We start from the raw sequence: 19,043 nt of genomic DNA on the forward strand, positions 1-19,043 counted from the left end.
ACACTTGAAATTTGTATCTGCTTCAATATTGGTTCTCTGCTTACATTGTCAACTATTGTCTGAAATGCTACTTAAAAAAAGGGTTTGTAAAAATCAAGGGCAAAGAGCGCTAACAAACTACATTTCCCACAATGCAATTTACCTTTCCCGCGAGTATTTCAGCGAATCACAAAGTATTTAATTGGTCTCATGTCTTTAAAACAATGACATCATATAAAACACACACACACGTTTCATCTGGCTGTAACGAGAGAAACACGCAAACGTAACATTCAGTCTTACAGGTATATATGTTAAATGGCTTGATGTGTCCATAGGTGGGTTTTCCATGTTGTCAGTATAAATGCTGTACGTGCTCTGAGGTTTGCAGATATTTTTTGTCCGTTGTAGTGCAGCTTCTGCCACGGTCTCAATTTCCTTGTTTCCTTGTGAGGCTGTGTGGCTGCAGGAATCACAGGAAATTTAAACACACTTTTATACACACACTTCCTCGTTATGTTTCGGCAATTAAATTTATGCAGTTAGCAGGACAAGGGATCAACTGTGTTACGTAAGCGCAACAGAGCGTGCGTGTGTGTATGTGGCAATTATGTTGTTTCTCGAAAGCAAAGCAGGATTGTTTCTGTTTGAAGTTGCAGCTCTGTCACACAGGTCTTTTTTCGCCAGTGTGAATGTGCGCACACACACACACACACACTCAGCAAAAAGGAGAGAAAGAAATATGAGGAAGGCTCTGCATCAAACCATTAAACCGATCTGCTTCCTCCTTTAAATGTGCTGCTCCCTCTCTAATGAGATCTGTTTTCCTAATGAAGGCGACAGAACAGAGCGGGTGATGGAGGAGAGCAGGGCTGTGCAGAGACCTTTAGAAGGGAATGTGCTCAAAGTTAAAAAGGAGCTGCGGAATGACCCTTGCACCAAATCAATACTAAACCCAGCCTAAGTGAAGATGGAAAACTATACAAACAGAATATATATATTAAAATGTAAACAAGTGTTTTTTGTCTTTTTTGTTGCGCTCTTTGTAACCCAGCAGAATCCACTGGCTTTAGCTTAAGCTGCTTCATTTTTTTATCATCATTATGCGGCGTCCAAGCGAGATGTGAATTTTGGCTGAAGGATCATTTGTGTTTACTCACGTGAGTAATGCAATTAAAAGAGGAGAAGAGGAAGCTGCTGACTTGACCACAATTGCTGCTTTGTACCTGTTGTGGAAATGCTGGAGAAGCCAGAGCTATCGTGTGTGGGTCCACTAGACCATTCGGAGGCGCACACAGCTTGGGGGAATTTCACTGTCCTTTCCAGGAACCGCAGCTGTTCCCTTCACTACCTGAGGTCGACTGGGGGCAGGTTTGATGCTCTTCTAGCTTGAACAAGTGCCAGGATCTGTCTTCTGTGAGTTTCTTTCTCAACACTGATTGGTTTTCGCAACATTATGTCAGGTGCATTGTTCACTCAAGTTCAAATATTTGGAAGCGAATGAGGCGAACGACACAAATGAGAGCATGGTCATACCTATCCAAATGCAGGCGAGTACTGTGGGTCAAAGTTCACCAAGTTTAACTCTTTGCGAAAGCCAAGCTGCAGATTCACTCTACCACAGGAAGCAAAAGGGCGAAGGTTTGTCACTGCTACGTTCATGCATGTGTGACTGTGCCCTGACACTTGACAATGACTGACAATCTCAAGTCTTTGTGCCTAACGCCACGTGTCAGGCAAAATGGAATACAAGAATTTGCATCTATTCACACCTTTGCATTGACTTTATATGTCATCTCATCGTGACACAAAAATGTAGTTTCCATCGCTTTGAATTGGAATTCTCGCCTTAGCTAAAGAACATTGCATCCCTTTTGATTCTAGGTTGTAGTTTCACTGTTTACCTGATATAGAAGGAGTGTCCCAAACATTTGCTCAGAAATGTGAGGCTCTATATTTATAGTTGCACGTGTCACCTGGTGCAGGAGAGTGAGAGGTGGAGTAAACTGTACATTTCATGAAATATACCACCAGTAAGTGTAATTCAATGAAATGTAAATAAAATTTAAAATAATCCTTAAAAACTCCATAGTAGTTACATAATGATTATTTGTTTCCAACATACTATTTCACCTGACAAACAGCATTGGAAATTGACTGACATCAGTTGACCTTAATCAACTTGTTGTTATTGTTTGACCTTTTGGCTCCAGCACCTTCCCCCAGTCACTTAAACGAGTCACTCACCAGGCTCCGTCTGTCGCTTTGGTTAGATTAGGTTTGTTTGGCCAGGATCAATTCCAGCTCGCCCTCTGATCCTGTTGGTCTCTTAATGAACCTGCTGTCTGTTGAACACCAGTCAAAGCATCGGGAATTGGAGCTTAATTATAACGTGTTGTTTACGCCACAGTGAAAACATTTGTGCTGGTTAAATGCCCAGTTTATGACTGCCACTCGGCAGCCAGCTATCAAACTGAAAGACAATGTCTAATCTTACTTTGATTTAGGAAGGAAAGGACAAGGCCCCATTATTTCTGTGCATTATCAAATGGAATTTTTCTGAAGTAATTTGATTACAAAACAGGGGCGGATCCAGGGGGCAGGGCCAGGGGGGCACTGGCCTCAGTGTGAAATTTGTCACCGACCTTTGACATGAAATGATCTGTGGCACTCTTCAGTTTAATATACAACTGAGTTCTAAAGTTGAATCCATGTGGTTTAACTTGCACAGTATTTACAGTGACTTTCTGCTGATGCCTCTTAAAGCTTTAATTACCAGCTCAACGCATCTGACTAACTCTACAGATCAGCACAATTTCTCTCCCTTGCGGAAACATATGGCGCTTAAATGCAGGTTTTATGTTAAAGTTGTGTCAGTAACTGGACACCATCCGCTCATAAACTGTGCACATAAGCAAAAAGTGTGCAGTCATAAACAAAAACACACATTAGTTTCCACAAAAACTGTTCATACCAGCGTTTAGTTTAGTTTATTTAAGGATCCCCATAAAAAAACACATGGGTGTGCCTGTAGTCTTCCTGGGGTCCTGAACATGAAAATACATTTCATATAAAAAGTAAATAGTAAGTAAATTTAGAACATTTAAGATCCATAAGGCAACCAAAACAGGTGACGAACATTGGCATATGGGCTTTCATAGAAACACACACACATTCAAATATCATTCTCGTGTCCCGTGCTGTCTCAGTTTACATGATTAGCATATTCTCTGTTTCATCAGCAATAATGAATTCATAACAGTAGAGAGGAAACGTTGATTTGTTTTTGTCCTCGGAGAGCACACTGATACATCTAATGTCAGCACAAAAAACAGCTTCTGACAACAACTGTCTTCATCAAACGGAAACAACAGCTCTCGTCTACTGTTTAAACCTGATTTATTCATTCATTGATTCACAGTTTATCATTGTAAACATTTTTATTATCTCTTTGTAAATGACCTGTAAAGTCACGATCAACGCAAGTGTGAAAGCCATCTATTTTCTGCCGAGTTCATTTCAGTATACAGTGGGCGAGCGGCAGAGAGCACAGGGGAAAGGAAATTCACATTGCACCATGCAGGGTGATAAACACTGTCACATCCAACTCACCTGCTTGAATGAAAAAGGAAACCTCTGTGAAAACAAGGGAAAAGCAAAGTCTGTGCAGAAAGGCCCTAGATTATAATTCTTGTGAGACCACAGTCACAGCCACCATGTTTCCCATAAGTCTAATATACTTTATATACTGTATAGGAACTATAAATAGCAGCATGGTTTGTACTGGCTATTTTTCCTCTTCACATTCATAGATTTTTCTACATATTTAATCACAGAAAATATGTTAAAATCCATAGAATTGTATGTCTCTTCATGATTCTTCATAAGACTTTTACTATTGTCCTGTAAACAACATGAACATTAAGTAGCAGTCACTTGCCTGGAGCTCCTGTCTAAGGGACATGGAGTGGTTATAGTATGAGTGTGTTTGTGTGTGTGCACGCACACGCTCCTTTTCGTTTCCCTCTTAAGCAAAAATACTGATCTTATCAGGACCAGTTGTCCTCATGGTCACCAAAGCCTGGTCCTAGTGAGGCAAACCCTACTTACTGAGGTTAAGGTTTAGATGTGAATTGTGGTTAAGGTTGGTGCTGGACATGAATTGGTTATGTTTGGGGATAAGGTTTTGGTTGGACTGACCACAATGAATGAAAGTCAATGCAAAGTCGTAAGAAGGATAGCTGCACAAACGTGCGTGTGCGTGTGTGTGCATGTGCATGTGCATGTCCTCGAGAGCTTCCAGCTCAGGAACATCAAGAGCTGTGTGCTGGCCAGAAGGCTCTCCCAGGGATAAACAGGGGGATAAACTAATCCTTACTCCTCTCCACATCCAGGCAGAGAGTGTGTGTGTGTTGCTGTCGGCAAGGTTGTGTGTGCATGCTGTTGACCTCAAAGCATTAGAAAAAGATGTGTTACAGGAACGCATGTTTAGTCCATGTCAATCACTCGCATGTTTGGAAATGCATGTTTGTGTCCTTGTGCACGTCTATGCAAGTGTGTGTGTGTATTTGCAGGGAGATTGAGAGACTGTACTGAAGGGTTTTGTGTAATCGTGCTGAGCACCGAAGCGTGTCGAGAGAAAGGACATGTCCTCAGCTCTGATCACATAGTCTACTACAACCACAATAGAGAGAGAGGGGGATAGAACGGCTGTTAGAAGAAGAAAAGGAGAGAAAAACATGGAATGAATGGATGGTGAAGACAGGATGACAGATGAAAAAAAAAACATTGGGAGCAGAGAAGGAGTGAACGACAGCGAGAGAGAGGAGAGCAGGACAAAGATTTCAAGAGGGATGGGTTGAGAGAGAAAGATGGATGGGGCATGGGTAGAGAGAGACACATCTAGATGGAGACAGAAAGAAGTAAAGGGCAAAGAGAAGGGTGAGGGGAGTGATGGAGTAAAAGTGAGAGATAGACGGAGAGGGATTGAAAGAAATGGAGGCAGAGATGCAAGAATGAGAAGGGAGGATGGCCATGGAAGGCTCAGAGGATTGGTTTGATCCCCTCTTGCTTTTCTCTCTCTTCCTATCGCCCTGTTTTTCTACATATCTCATACATTCAGCGGCTGCCTCCTCTCAGCACTGCAAAGAAAAAAGTAAGCCCTGCTGTAAAGTAGCCGGCCCCTCGGCCTCGCCCGGCTAATTGCTGGGGTATCACTGTGTCAAATGACTAATAGAGTTTCCCTTCCCATCGCTAATCCGCCAGCAGGAGCGCAGCCACCATTTGTTTACTCTGGGTCGAAGCAAAGCAACACAAAGACACACCCGCCCTTTTTTATTTCCTCTCCAACACAATTTCACGCCGCCAGAGCGTCAGGTGTGAGGTGTGTTAGCGGTGCACGCACATGTGTGTGCTAGTGCACACGTTTCATGATGTGTTTAATTCTTTATGACACAGTGCTGTGAGTTTGTCTCATGCTGGAAAAGACACACCCTTGCATGTGTTAGTGGGTTTCACTATACTTGTGAGGACCTTTTCGTTTCCATGTTATTCTGGAACTGCAAACTTAAATGTGTTTTATGAGCTGTAAAGTGAATTATATGACTTTTTAATATCACATTTATAACCAAATTTATAAGGGTTAGGGTTATAACACCAACCAGAGTTTCAAACCCTCTTGGACCTTAGTCCTAACATAGTGACAACCATTTGGAACGTCTCTAACTCACATTTATTTTTATTTGAAAAGGTAAACACCCTCTAATCGAAGGTTGGCAGCCCCCGGCCACCAGCGATCACTCGTGAGTTGGAAATCTGGAAAGTTGCGCTTAGTTTGAATTTTTGCTGAAACTAGACCCTAACACATCGTCTACCATTCAGAGACGTTTCCCATCCTCTCCTGCCCCTCAACAGTTTTTCACACACATCAGACTGGAGTCATTGCTTATAGCTAAACAACCTAGACTTACGGTCTGTGTGTGTGTATGTGTGTAGGGTGGTCGGTGTGTCTTTGCCCCGTCCCCCAACACTGCAAGGAGAAACACTTCAGCTAAAAGTCAGGGCTGAAGTTAGACTGAAACTTTAAATTCCATGCTTAACTTAAACCCTGAAACTAACGCTATTCTTTAACCAAAGCCCTGACTGACACAACTGCTTTAAAAGTTGAACAAATGTCTGAAAACTTCTCTTTAGGAAAGGAACACGATAATACACCTACACACACAGAGAGAGAGAAATACATGTTGATTTTCCTTTTTTCCCAGGCTATATTCGCTCTAAAGGTCAAGTCATCAGTCAGATTCCACCATTACCAGAGCAAATGATAAATTCAGCAGCTCTCCATTTACTAAAGGTAGGAGAAGAAGACAAGGAAAGAAAATGTTATGCAAACAAAAGGATGGACTTAACGAGTAATTTGGCAGGACACTTTTTCGGGTACCTCCTCTACCATCTCTCTCTATTTGTGATTTCCTTCCCTCAGCCTTTCAGCCTCTTCCCAAGGACATCCCTATTCAGTGGTCACAGCACGGGCGATAAACATAATTTGACAGGCCATTTTTTGTGTGTGTGTGTCTTCCCTCTCTCCTCTTTTCCCTTCTCCCCCACCACCTCTTTTGCTCTGAGGTTCATCATCTTTGGATGTCGAGTCTCTCTATGTGAGTACTGATACAGATACTGGTGGCGTGCACTACTAGCCCGAAGCCTCGGCCACTAATGAGACGTTCAGAAAGGCAGAAACGCCACAGACACCGTTTAAAGAGCACAGAAAAAGACTGGGGATCTATTCTGATGAGAATAACTCTGCTTCATTACCTTTCCTTTACGCCCTGGTTTCTATGCAGCTCTTCTGTCTCTCCTCCGTCGCCTCTTGTTTCCTTCCTCTCCCCTCTGGTATTTCTCTTCTTTATACTGCAGCCCCATACCTCATCCCTCAGCTGGTTCTCTCTGTTTCCAGAGCTCTCTCACTCTTTCACTTCTCTTTCCCTGCCTATGATTCTTTGGATCTTTGTCAAATGTGGGGCATCAGTGGAAGAGCTCACACAGCCCTACGCCTCGTGGGCATTGCATGGCACAATCAAAATCTTGGATTTTTCACTGTCTGGCTGGAAAAGGGATTTTTGTTAACCTGATTATAGAGTTTTGAAATGAAAATATGCTAATGTTGTTTCATCATCCAAAAGGTTCCTCGTGCTTGTGGTGGGTCAAATAATGGAGTTTACCAGACTTGGTGCAAAGAATATAAAACAGGAGGTTTGGAAATTGTTTTAGAAAGATTGGTTTAATCTGCCACCACAGGGGTGTGTGAGAGAGTTGTTACCTCTTAAGAGCCTTTTTTCAGCATAAACACTGATCTTGTCAGGACCAATAGACCTCATGGGGGCCAAAGCCCGGTCCTAATGAGGGAAATTGTAATTTTTATGTCCTGGTTAAGGTCAGCGGTTTATTCGAATTGTGGTTTGGTTAGAGTTAGGCATGAGTTAGTCATGGTTAAACCTCCTACAAGGAACTTTTCACTTTTGTTGAGTGTGGCGCCTCTGTGGACACAAGCGGTAGTGTGTCCACTGTCACCTGACGTAAAAACCTCGGTCCAGACACCATGTGCATTTGGTTGTTGGTCAGGCTGTCCACAGTTAATGGAATTCAATGCAGAGTCCTAAAAAGAAGCGCTGTGCAAACCTGTGTGTGCGTGTGCACGCGTGCATGTGAAAAGAAAGAGAAAGTGGGTTGTAAAGGTCAAGTAAATGCCACCACTCAGGACGACATTTAAGAGCAAAGTTTGTTGGCCACATAACGATGATGGACTCGGCACACACACTCATTCTCACAGCCTTCATTAGTTCAGTGCAGGGGCTGATACAATGTGTAAATGTGTGCGTTTATATGAGGCCCCTCTTGTACTTGTATACGAGTTGCATGGGAGTGCTTGTGTCCAGGCCCAGAGTGTATGCGGAGTGTGTGTTAGTTGGTGCGTGTGTTCCCATCCAGACGTGGTTTTTAAAGGCTAATTCCCTTTGTAAGAGGAGGCTCGGGATGTTTTAAAGCCCTAGTCCATCACGTGGCCACATATTGATTCCGAGGCTTGATGATTTATTACATGCTTGTTTAAAGAACACATTTATAGTGTTTTTTTCTTCTTTTTTGCATGTGCGTACATGTCTGTTTCCGTGTACACATACCTTTTGTCGTAATGACGGATGGGATGGAAACCCCCCTCACCGCCCGGCACCCCCACCCTCAGCCGCCACATCATCTGTCTCTGTGTTTTTATAGCCAGAGAAACGAGGCTCCCAGACTCACATTAACACCTTGATATATCGCTGATCTGCCACTCCCGACGCGACGGGGAAGGGAGAGGCGACAGCTACTGTGCCCCTGCAGTGCTGCTCACATCCCCTGAGCAAATCCCTATTCAATTTTCATCTCACTCTAAAGAGAGCTAGCTCGGTGTGTTATTTATCTATTTTTTATTTTATGAATTTTTTGTCCTTGTTGCTCACCAGGCGGGAAAAGGAAAAACGGTTTCTGCAATGGTCCTGTAGCTCCGTTACAAGCAAAGTCTCCACGTTTCATTGCATGGGCATGACGGACTAACACTGTTAACAAATGGTCAGTGTGGTGGAAGGTGTTGTTCAAGGGAAAGTGTTTTTTTTTATCATACGAGGCAACTGTACTTCATATTTGAATAGAACTATAGATAAGTAAGGAACTTATAATGAATAAAGGCACTATTTTACTATGGTTTGTCATGGAAAAGAAAATCACAAGCCTTCAACGGGAATATGAATCAAGATGTATATTGATGTACGCTAAATAATAGTTTTGTATTGTTGGTGCATTGGAAATGCCATGTGGCTCGCAGTATATAATTATAAGTATGTTCATATTTTCTCCTGAGCAGTCATTTATATGATCTCAACCTTCAGTCTACTCATCATATGTCAATATTTTTCTCTTCTCCCTCCTCAATCTCTCCCTCTGTTGAATGTTGTTCCTTGTTGTTAATCCTGGGCATGCGGCCAATATTTATCCATCCATATGGAGACACGCTCGTCTTTACCCAACAACCTGTTTGTCTCTCTTTCTGCCTCTCCCTATTTCCTTGGGTCTCCTCTCCTCTCCTTTATCCCACTCTCCGCCCTGCAGACCTCACCCAGCGTATCCATGACCAGGTCCTAAGTTATGTCCTCTGTCCCTACTTCCCTATCCTAGCTCCCTCCTCCCCTGGTGTCGACTCCGCCCCTTTGCAGCGCACAGCCAGTCACAGCACCGGGACAGGAAACTACAGCCGTGGCGGGACCAACAACTATGCCACAGTGGGCCCGGGCTACACCTCAAGCAACGTCGGCGACGTGTACGGCTCAGACCCATATGTGGCCGACCCCTACCGCACCCTGCAGTACTGCCCCTCGGTGGTGGAATCACCCTACAGCAAGTCTGGACCAGCCCTACCGCCCGAAGGCAGCCTGCAGCGTTCACCTTCCATCGACTCTATTCAGAAGGACCCAAGGTAAGATGAAAGGTCTTTGTGGGCTGCTGTTGTTGTTTGAGTGTGTGTGTTTCTGGAGTTTAGAGGAAGGAACGTGTGAAGGATTGTGTGGCAGGATAGGACACTATATAGACATATATGACTACCTATGGAAGAGTGCAAAGACACACCTGTTACATTGAATTGTTTTTTGAGGACAATATTGCATTGGATAACATTCCCTTTGGTTTGGTGAAACTTTCAACATAACTTACAGGTTCTTGTCACTCAACAGTTTTTTCCCCCTAAAGTCTTCAATACATAACACACACAAATACACACTGACATACACACATTCATGTTTCCGTCATGGTCCGTCCAGGTGAATTCTACCCTTTGGTTTAAAACACATCTCTGACTAAACATAATTTGTGGTACATAGTACATATTTTGCAAACCTCCGTCATTAGTTGATCACCATTTTTTCTCTCTCTAGGGGTCACATGGCATGTGTGTCCAAGCTTAGTAGGACAAGTTGGTTAAGTTTCCCTACGACTAAAAGCTGATGTGAGAACATCTTTATATAAAGGTGCCTCCCGATTAGCCAATGATCTGGGGCTAGACATTTGTGCAAGGATGAAATACACAGGAACACTGCGTTTATCTAATGCATTCATGAATATGAAGGCTCATGAGACACCAAAGAAACTTAAATCTATCTAATAATTCCTAGAATCTGTCTGTATGTGGAATGCATATCTCAAGAGCCATTCTTTTCATCTGCTTCACACTCTGCATGTGTGTTGATAAGCGCTAAAGGAAGTGCAGTGAGATTTGGACACATGATACGTTCAATATTAATACATTTTGGATAAACAGGCGACCAGTGCTCTGTAGCAGCGGCAACTGGGACTCATCAACTGCAATGACAACTGAATCTTCAGTTCTGGTTTCTGCGTCTACTGAGACCTTCTTAACCAAGCTGTGATTAAACAGGTGAACAGCTCTTTGTGCAGCAGTGGTGGCACGGCTTCAGGGCCCTGTGGACTGAATCTCACTGCTGGTCTTCGCTCGCCCCGCTCAATAACTGCTGGTCTTTACTGCATTTGTTACATTACAGAGAAACAGCAGAATTCACTTTTTCAAATACATACCGGGAAAGCACTCATTTCATTGGTCAACTAAGTCAGTAAGTTGCTTTGTGATTTAGAAAAAAATAAATTAGGTTCAACTATTTTTCCAGACGACTATTCTTGTCTGAGCTGCTGAACCAATGTAGTGGCCTCACATAAATAATTGAGTTTCTCTTTTACAGAGTGCTACTGTGGTTCATTACACCTTATTTACATCAGGACTTGTCCTAGGCAGAGGTACCACATATGCATAAAGACAAAAAACGACTAATAAAAGAGAGTGTCACTCGAGCCGCACACCAGTAGCTTCAGAAGCTCTATTTCACCTCCCTCAGTGTCAAGCTGTGTGTAGAAGATTCCTACTGGGCTGTGATCACTTCCACCCTCTTGTCTCTGCAATTAAGCAAAGCTCATTCACCCTCTTTATTTATATATATTTCACAGGACTCTTGATGTATAATTCCTTTAATTACAGAGCGAGAGGGACTGAGACGTCTGTAGATTGAGTCCCAGCAGCAGCTGTCAGTCACGGGAGAAAGGGACACGGAGAAGGAGAGAAAGACACTGTGAACGAGATGAAAGAATAGAAGAGGGTGGAGGAAAATAATTCAAACAATGGCAAAGAAAGTAAAGCAAGAAATACATGAATAATCCTCCTGATACTGATAACAAAGCACTGATGGCCCTTAGACATTGTTTCACACAAACACAAATTATCAAAAATTCTCCCACTCTGTTAAAGGGGACATAGCATGCAAATTCCACTTTGTTAGTGCTTCTACACGTTAATGTGGGTATCTGGCATGTCTACCAACCCAAAAACTCTGGGGAAAAAACACTTGCGCGTTTTGTTATAGTTCCTCTAAGTCAGAAACGTCATGCTTGAGCGACTCGATTGAGCTTCCTGGGTTTTGTGTCGTAACAAGGAACTGGAAGTCTCCCTACATGGTCTTGGCCCAGGACAACAGAAGGGGAATACAAAGTATGGGATGCATATTTGATAATTTATATCATATAAAATATGTAATTTATATTGTTTAAAATCATGGGGGGAGAGGGGGGAGGGGGGAGCTGGCTCATTAGCATTTAAAGGAACAGGCACTCAAAACAGGTCACTCTGTGGAGGGCTGTTTTATACAGGGTAAAAAGGGTGCTGTTTTAAATGATCCTTGTGGTATTTTGACCAAAGTATGTTACAGACATTTCATTAAGACCCCAAGGAACCATATCAACTTGTGGTAAAATGGGCATGCTATGTCCCCTTTAAAACATTTATTAATAATATGCAAATTAATTCCTAATATATATATTTTATTATGTTATTGACTGTGTTAAATAAATAGTGAGTCTGACCCATGAAAGACCCATTTTCTTCCATATTCATACCAAGTGAGTGGCTTTTTATTGGTGATGACACCTGTGAGACATTAGTTGAAATGTATTCCTTTACCTTGAAACATTTGTGTTACTTGCAAAAACTGAGTGAGGAGTAAAGTAGCTGTAAAAAAAACTTAAAGTTTACATAAACATAGTCAATTAAAGCCATATTGCTGCAGAATACGTTTTCTTTTTGAGACTCTGTGGATAATAAACAAATAGGTTGAGGAAGTATACATAGATGATCACTCTATTTCCGTAACGGCTTTAAGCTTTATATACTGCATATGCAAGATACATATTGTTTCTCCTGCTTTAACACTTAATATTAGACAACAGAAAGATTAAAACCTAGTATCCTAAGCCACGATTAAGGAAATGTGGCCATCTTGTACACAGTTCCAATATTTTGTGAGCTCTTTTGTGCATTTAACGCCCTCCTGCAGAGTACAATAAAACCTTATTTAATTAGAAGTTACCAAGTTATCAAGGACTGCTTTAAAATTCAAACAAAACTGCTTTCGACTCAGTGTGTTGTTTACTTTTAATTTAGGGCAGCGGTGAGCATCAATTTATTACGAACCACAGGTAGCCAAAGTGCAGCAACTCTGAAAAGAGAACCTAGCAATTAACAGACTTCCATACCAACACCATCCAAAATACGGTATCCCTGTAAGTATGAGCACAGTGTTCGTTATAACTGACATCACTGGTCATGTTATTGCTGATCGTACCTTTTCAGATTTTTTTAAGGGGAACGTAAGATGTATTTTATAAACCTTCCATCCATCATTGGTACCGCTTTGAGGGTCTCGTGGGTGCTGGAGCTAATCCCAGCTGACATTGTGTTAGAGGCAGGTCATCAGTCTATCAGAGGGCTGACATACAAAGACAAACAACCACTCACACTCACATTCAAACCTAGAGTCATCAATTTATCTAACCAGACTTTGGACTGTAGGCGGAAGTCCCTGGAGAAAACCCACACAGGCATGGGAAGAACATGCAAACTCCACATAGACAGGCCCTGGTTGCAAAGCAGGTTGGTGCTAACCACTGCTCCACCGTGCAGCCTTTTGTATTCCAACAATGACGACCAGAGAGGTGGTTGACACAAACAAAGGGCGGCCCAATATACAACTAATACAAGTTTTTGTCTTTTTTCTTTAATTTTGGGTGTATATGTGTATCCACTTTGATTTGCCATCTCTCAATTCTCTCTAGCTCTAACTATTGTTGCTGTTGTAAGACTGTAAAAGCCCTTTAAAGACAAAAAGTCCACTGAAGCACTAGAGGACATTTAATTTGAAACAGTGTTATAAAGGGTTGAGTAAATGAAAAATAACCTTTGCACTAAAACAATGACCAGAATGGCACTCAGTAGAGGGCATAGCTCCACCAAGGCCCAGCAGCCCCCTTGCATTCAATTAAGCTGCACCAAATTGCACATACTCATAGATATCAGTTCCCCTATTGTGCCTGATTTCTTCCATCGAGATCCATGAATTATTCTCTGTGAAAATGGTTAAACCCAAAATTAAACAGCTGATCCATACCTCACCTCACCTCACCTCACCTCACCTCACCTCACCTGAAATTCAAAATACAATCCTGCCTCTAATGAGGGCCAGTTACCTTCTGGAGCTGAGGTAAATAAAGGGTCACATCCACATTTGAAGAAATATGGTATGAACAAACAAATGCTTAATTAATTGTTGTTGTAATTTTGTTATTGGAAGTCTTATACAGGCTCAGTCCAGGAATCAATTTCCGGTTATGTTCCTGTTGCGTTTTGTTATTCTGTCCATTTTAAACACAAACGTTGCCTTAATTCAGGAAAACACATAATCTAATTTAGTTTCTTGTTTTTTTAAGTAAATTTAATTAAACCCCTAAGTGCTGATTTCTTAAAACCTTGCATGATCCTTCTTGATATTGCTGAATTTGAGCTTTGTGTTACATTTCTCTCTGCCATGAGGTTAAATAGCCTCCTACTCACACTCTCTCTCTTGCTGTAATTGGATCTAGCTGAGCTAACATGAAGTGCTAAATGAGTTAGCAGCTATTAGAGACAAGGAACACTGAGCGAGGGGCAGAGGTTATGTCGGTGTTAATGCGTGTCTGTGGGAGAATGCAGTGTGTGTTTGAGAGGAGACTGTATTTTTATGTATATTCTTTGACTTGTGTACATGGCTGTCGAGTGTGTGTGTGTGTCCGTGTCAGCCGGTTACACAGTTAGGGGCCATTACAGTCGCAGAAGAGTGAGCACGATAGAGCAGAGGTGAGGACAGCGACACAAAAGAGAAAACTCAATAACCGCTAATGGATGGCAGTGAAGAGAGGGGGGCAGAAAGAGAGAGGGAGATGAGATAGCGGGGAGGAAGAGTGGCAGGAGGGTCTGCTGAAGATGAAGTTAAAGGGAGGGATGAACCCAGCCGAGGAGAGGGGGGGGGAGGAAAGAGAGGAGGCACATGATGATGAGAAGGTGGGGAATACATGAAAATGGAGGAGAGGGGTTTTGGAAGGGAGAGGAAAAATGGAGGTTGGTAGATGAAGATCAAGGTGGAAGGAGGTAAATGTTAGAAAGATGGGATAAAAGTGTGGAGAAGGACGAGGCATAATTTAGATAAATGTTACAGCCTTCATTGTTCCGCTGTCTCTTTGAAAAAGGATTAACATCCAACTGGTTGCCCTGCTTAAACTGAATATTAACATAGTGATGTGTGGCGGACTGCAAGTGTCATGGAAATACTGTTAGAGCATTTAATGAATTCATAACTAATTGTACATTTAAGATATTCATTGATAAATTGTTTACAAATGTGTTTATTAATCGATAGTATAAATGGACTAAATCCCACAAATTCATTATTTGAAATTTGGGAGAGAGAACTTATAAAGAGAATGAACAAATTGAATATGAATCATCGATAATTGGGTTATACAAAGCATAAACACAAGTAAATAATTTACAAAATCTATTAATGAAATTCACAAATTGAATTAAGAATTCAGATTTTAATCAATAACCACTGCTATGAATTTTCATATCAGCTTTGATTTCCTCAGTCACTTAGCTTCTGTGATTAGCCTCTCCAGTTAACCTTTGGGCCTGACATTGGTCAAACGAGGTAAAACAATGTAAATTAACCACGGGGTGTAACAAACTCTTTGATTGGTAGGAGAGCCATTGCTAAGGGAGGCTAAATGAGTGAGCAAATCAAATGGCTAATAGGTTCAGGATAAGCTGTGCAGAAATTAAAATGATAAGATAAATGCCCTTTAGGATTCAAATCAGTTTTCTTCATTCAATTTATGAATTAATTTTCTTTTATTTCTGCTTTTAATCAGCATTTTCATAAAGTACATTCCATTATGTATTTATGAAGTCATGATGTTAATTCATTTTTAAATTAGGTTCATTCAGACCAATTTATGTTGTTTTTAAAAATCCCTTTTTTAATTTCAACTATTTCAACGTTCAACTTATTGATGGGTTTGTAAATTTCTCTTTTTATTGTCCCTTAAAATATAGATTAATCTGTAATCTAGTCTATTTATTTAGATTAATAACAAATACCTTTTTTTTATTGACAGTATTTAATAAATGCTTTATTAAGGTTTCTTTGACACTTGCAATCCTCCATAGGGAGCAAGATGAAGAGCAAAGTGTTGAGGTGCAGCTACAGAACCAATAAAGAAAGGAAGAAAAGAAGAACAATGCTGGATGAAATGAAAAAAGGAAAAAGTAAAGGAGGATTTTAAGTGAGGGGTAGAAAGTACACAGCGAAGTTTTTGAAGGGAATAAGGGAGACTTACCTTGGGGGACTGAAGAAAGACAAAAAAGAATGAAAGGAAGGAGGGAGTGATGTAGGTCTCTGAGTACTGGGAGAGAGTGATGAACATTTGCTCGGGGAGGATGGGATTTGGGGACCAATGAGATGCGGGCCAATGGTTATTGTTACAAAGCTTGTCGAGGGCAGAAAACATCATACAAGCGGAGTTCCAGTGGAGGGGGAGAATTCACAGCGTGGTAGAAATGAGGATTGACGTGCAGAAGAAAGAAGAAGAGGTGTAATATTGTGATCAAAAAACGAGACTGCAGTATTGTTTCAACTGCAGGAGTGTGCTTGTCTTATCTCATCATTCAGCCTTAAACGGAGACACAGCGTTTAGCTCGGGGGTAAGATAAATCAAACTCCCCATGTTGACACTTTCTTCACCAATCCAACATTTTTTAATGCAACAATAGCAGCTGTACCGTTAGAGATGTTTGATGTCTAAATTAATTTGTTCCACTAAACGTTTTGCATTTAGCTGATTGTTTTGCCAGACACGAACTGAAAACCCAGTGAACCATAATCCAGAAACCCAGGGTTAAAGCCACATCTCTGCAAAAATAGATGGAAAACACACATTGTATTGGTAAATGTAAAAAAAAAGTCCCCCTGCCTTTATTCTCTTAAAACAACACAGCTGCCGGCATGAAATAGCTGTAGTAGCTTGATATGACGTGATCCGATATGACATGTCATTGTCAGCACTCGCTATTTATTGTCAGCGTTTGTTGGCTCACAGGCTGAACACATTGCTCTATTAATGGAAAATCTGTAATGGTCAGCTGTGACTGTGCGTGCGTGTGCGTGTGTGTGTGTGTTCAAGGCTGGGTCAAAGGCAGGGAGATGGAGACAGTATGTGTGTGTATATGCACTTACTTTTGTGTCTGACATTTATAGTATGTGATAGCATAAGGCTGAGGCAATGACTCCCATGTGTCACACAGTCGACAGAACAATGACGTGGGATTCTGTGTGTGTTTGTATGTTTGTGTGTGTGTTACTGACAGAAGGTCAGTATAGTTTGTTTATTTATGTGCATGTGTGTGAAAAAGACGCACTGCTCGTGTTCCTTTTTTTTGCGACCACTGTCTGTTCAAGTGCAGTGTGTGTTTGACACAAAGACACTTGGTTTGTGAGTTTCAGCACCATGGAGAGAGACACAAAGACACTTGGTTTGTGAGTTTCAGCACCATGGATAGAGACACAAATACACTTGGTTTGTGAGTTTCAGCACCATGGACAGTGACACACAGCTGCACATGGTTTGTGAGTTTCAGCACCTTGGACAGAGATAAGAGTTGGGGCTCATTACTGCTGTATAACAACTTATGCTACAAGGTGCACCACCTGTTCTAACCATGTAACGACCACGATAACCTGCAATACATTTCTGAAAGAAGTAAAACATAACTGGTACATTATTGTGATGTAATATATAAATTTAATCCGCAAAATAACACAGACTTGGGGGCAGGACTTAGGAATGAGCCGGTCGGTACCTATTTTTGTCCTTTGTTATTCATCTGGGCTCCACATCAGATGTAGGGGAAAAAAGGAAGAAGAAGAGAAAAAAAAGAATTGGCAATGAGAGAAAGATGATAAGGAAGATAAATGGATATGTTAGTGACTGGGTGACTCAGGGAGACGGAGCAGGAGAGGGAGGACAGTAAGGGTGTGATAGGCACAGTCATGGGGTGAGCGAGGGATTTAAAAAAAGAGAAAGGAGGGAAGAAAGAGAGAGATAGAGGAAAGAGGACACACTCTATTGGCTCTCAGCACGGCCCAGGGGTAATTTCCTCTCCGCATGAGAAATGCATGCTGGGATATGGAATCACCTCCAAGGGAGGGTAATGATGCATTGCCAGAGCTTTGGCCCTGGGGCACAGCTGTGTGTGTGTGTGTGTGTGTGTGTGTGTGTGTGCGTGTGTGTGTGCGTGCGCGCGCGCTTCCTGGCCATCATCCCTGTCTGTTCTGGGTAAATTGCCCATTGTAGTTATTTTCCTTTTCTGAGGTAGCCTATCTGTTTGTGCATGTGTGTGTGTGACCTTGGGATGATAACAACGCCTTCTCTTCTATGATGAGCTTCACCCTCAATCTAAGGCCTGAGAGATAAAGGGACTCACATGTGACTGAGGTGGTTCTTTTGTTGTCATATACAGACACACTTACACCCATTTAACATTTAAGCATTTAGATTCAAGGGGAAAATAAGCTGAGGGTAACAGCTACATGATATTTGGCTGCGAAGCAGATAAAGAAATCCAAATTAAAAGCCTGGACTTTACTGCTGTGCTCACTGTTTTAGCAGTAGAATGATGGCGCCAATGTTAAAGCAATATTATTGTGTGTTTGTGTGTGTGTGTGTGTGGAGTCATTTAACTCCATCTCAATTTATGTGTCCATAATCAGTAATCATTTGTAAATGTGTAAAATTATCTTTAAAGTTGTGCTTGGATGAGCAAATGCGGACATAAATCTGTAGATGTGTATTCATAATCTCGGTGTGTGTATTCAGATTTGTCAGTGTTTAAAAAACAATCTGTAAATATGTGATGACATTTGCTAGTGTTTGGAGATTTGTACAGATTTGATACATCTTTAAATGAGTACATATATATTAATTGCTGAAAAGGCTTGGTGCTTTTTCTGAATATACATTTGCAGAATCTTTTATACATTTACAAATCTGATTAGGTACACAAGGATTAAGATACAGTTACACAACTATCCACACACACACACACACACACACACACACACACACACACAAAATCTTGTTACTGTATTGGCCACCATGTTTTTGTATCGAGTGTTTGTGTTTGTGTGTTGGCAGGCTGTGTGATGTGTGCAGTCAGTAATGAACCTGTCATGTCCCTTTTGATCCAATCATTTCATTATTGTTTTTTACGATAATTACAGCCCCTAACATTCCCTTCTATTAACATCCATCAAACCTTCTACACACATACACAGGACCAGACACACACATAATGCAAATGCCCCCATTCAGCACAACAAACTAATGTATTGGTTATAGGGGTGAAAAAAAGGTTCTACTTCATGCTTAACAAAAGTACGGCAATAGATGCTCTCCGTCTCTCTTCCTCCCACCACTTCTCTGCCTCCATGTGTCCTGACACTGGCGGCATTTCAGAGGGATTATGCGAAAATGTCACACCAGCACAATTACTGTATATCTTCTTTCCTTCCCCAAGCTTTACTTCACCTCTCCTCTCCTGGAGCCCGTAC

The 19,043-nt window shown here is 41.6% G+C and overlaps 1 protein-coding gene across 4 annotated transcripts in view; it reads left to right on the forward strand.

Annotated features, from left to right (window-relative positions):
- The window catches only part of ctnnd2a (catenin (cadherin-associated protein), delta 2a), a 240,811-nt gene that overhangs the window by 126,820 nt on the left and 94,948 nt on the right, over positions 1 to 19,043 (forward strand). For all 4 annotated transcript variants that reach the window (XM_034571625.1, XM_034571624.1, XM_034571622.1 and 1 more), the window contains one exon: positions 9,190 to 9,487. In XM_034571625.1, the coding sequence (XP_034427516.1) occupies positions 9,190 to 9,487 (298 nt within the window). The remainder of the gene's footprint in view (positions 1 to 9,189; positions 9,488 to 19,043) is intronic.

The sequence above is a fragment of the Hippoglossus hippoglossus genome, chromosome 20 (assembly GCF_009819705.1).
Source record: "Hippoglossus hippoglossus isolate fHipHip1 chromosome 20, fHipHip1.pri, whole genome shotgun sequence".
Classification (NCBI taxonomy): Eukaryota; Metazoa; Chordata; class Actinopteri; order Pleuronectiformes; family Pleuronectidae; genus Hippoglossus; species Hippoglossus hippoglossus.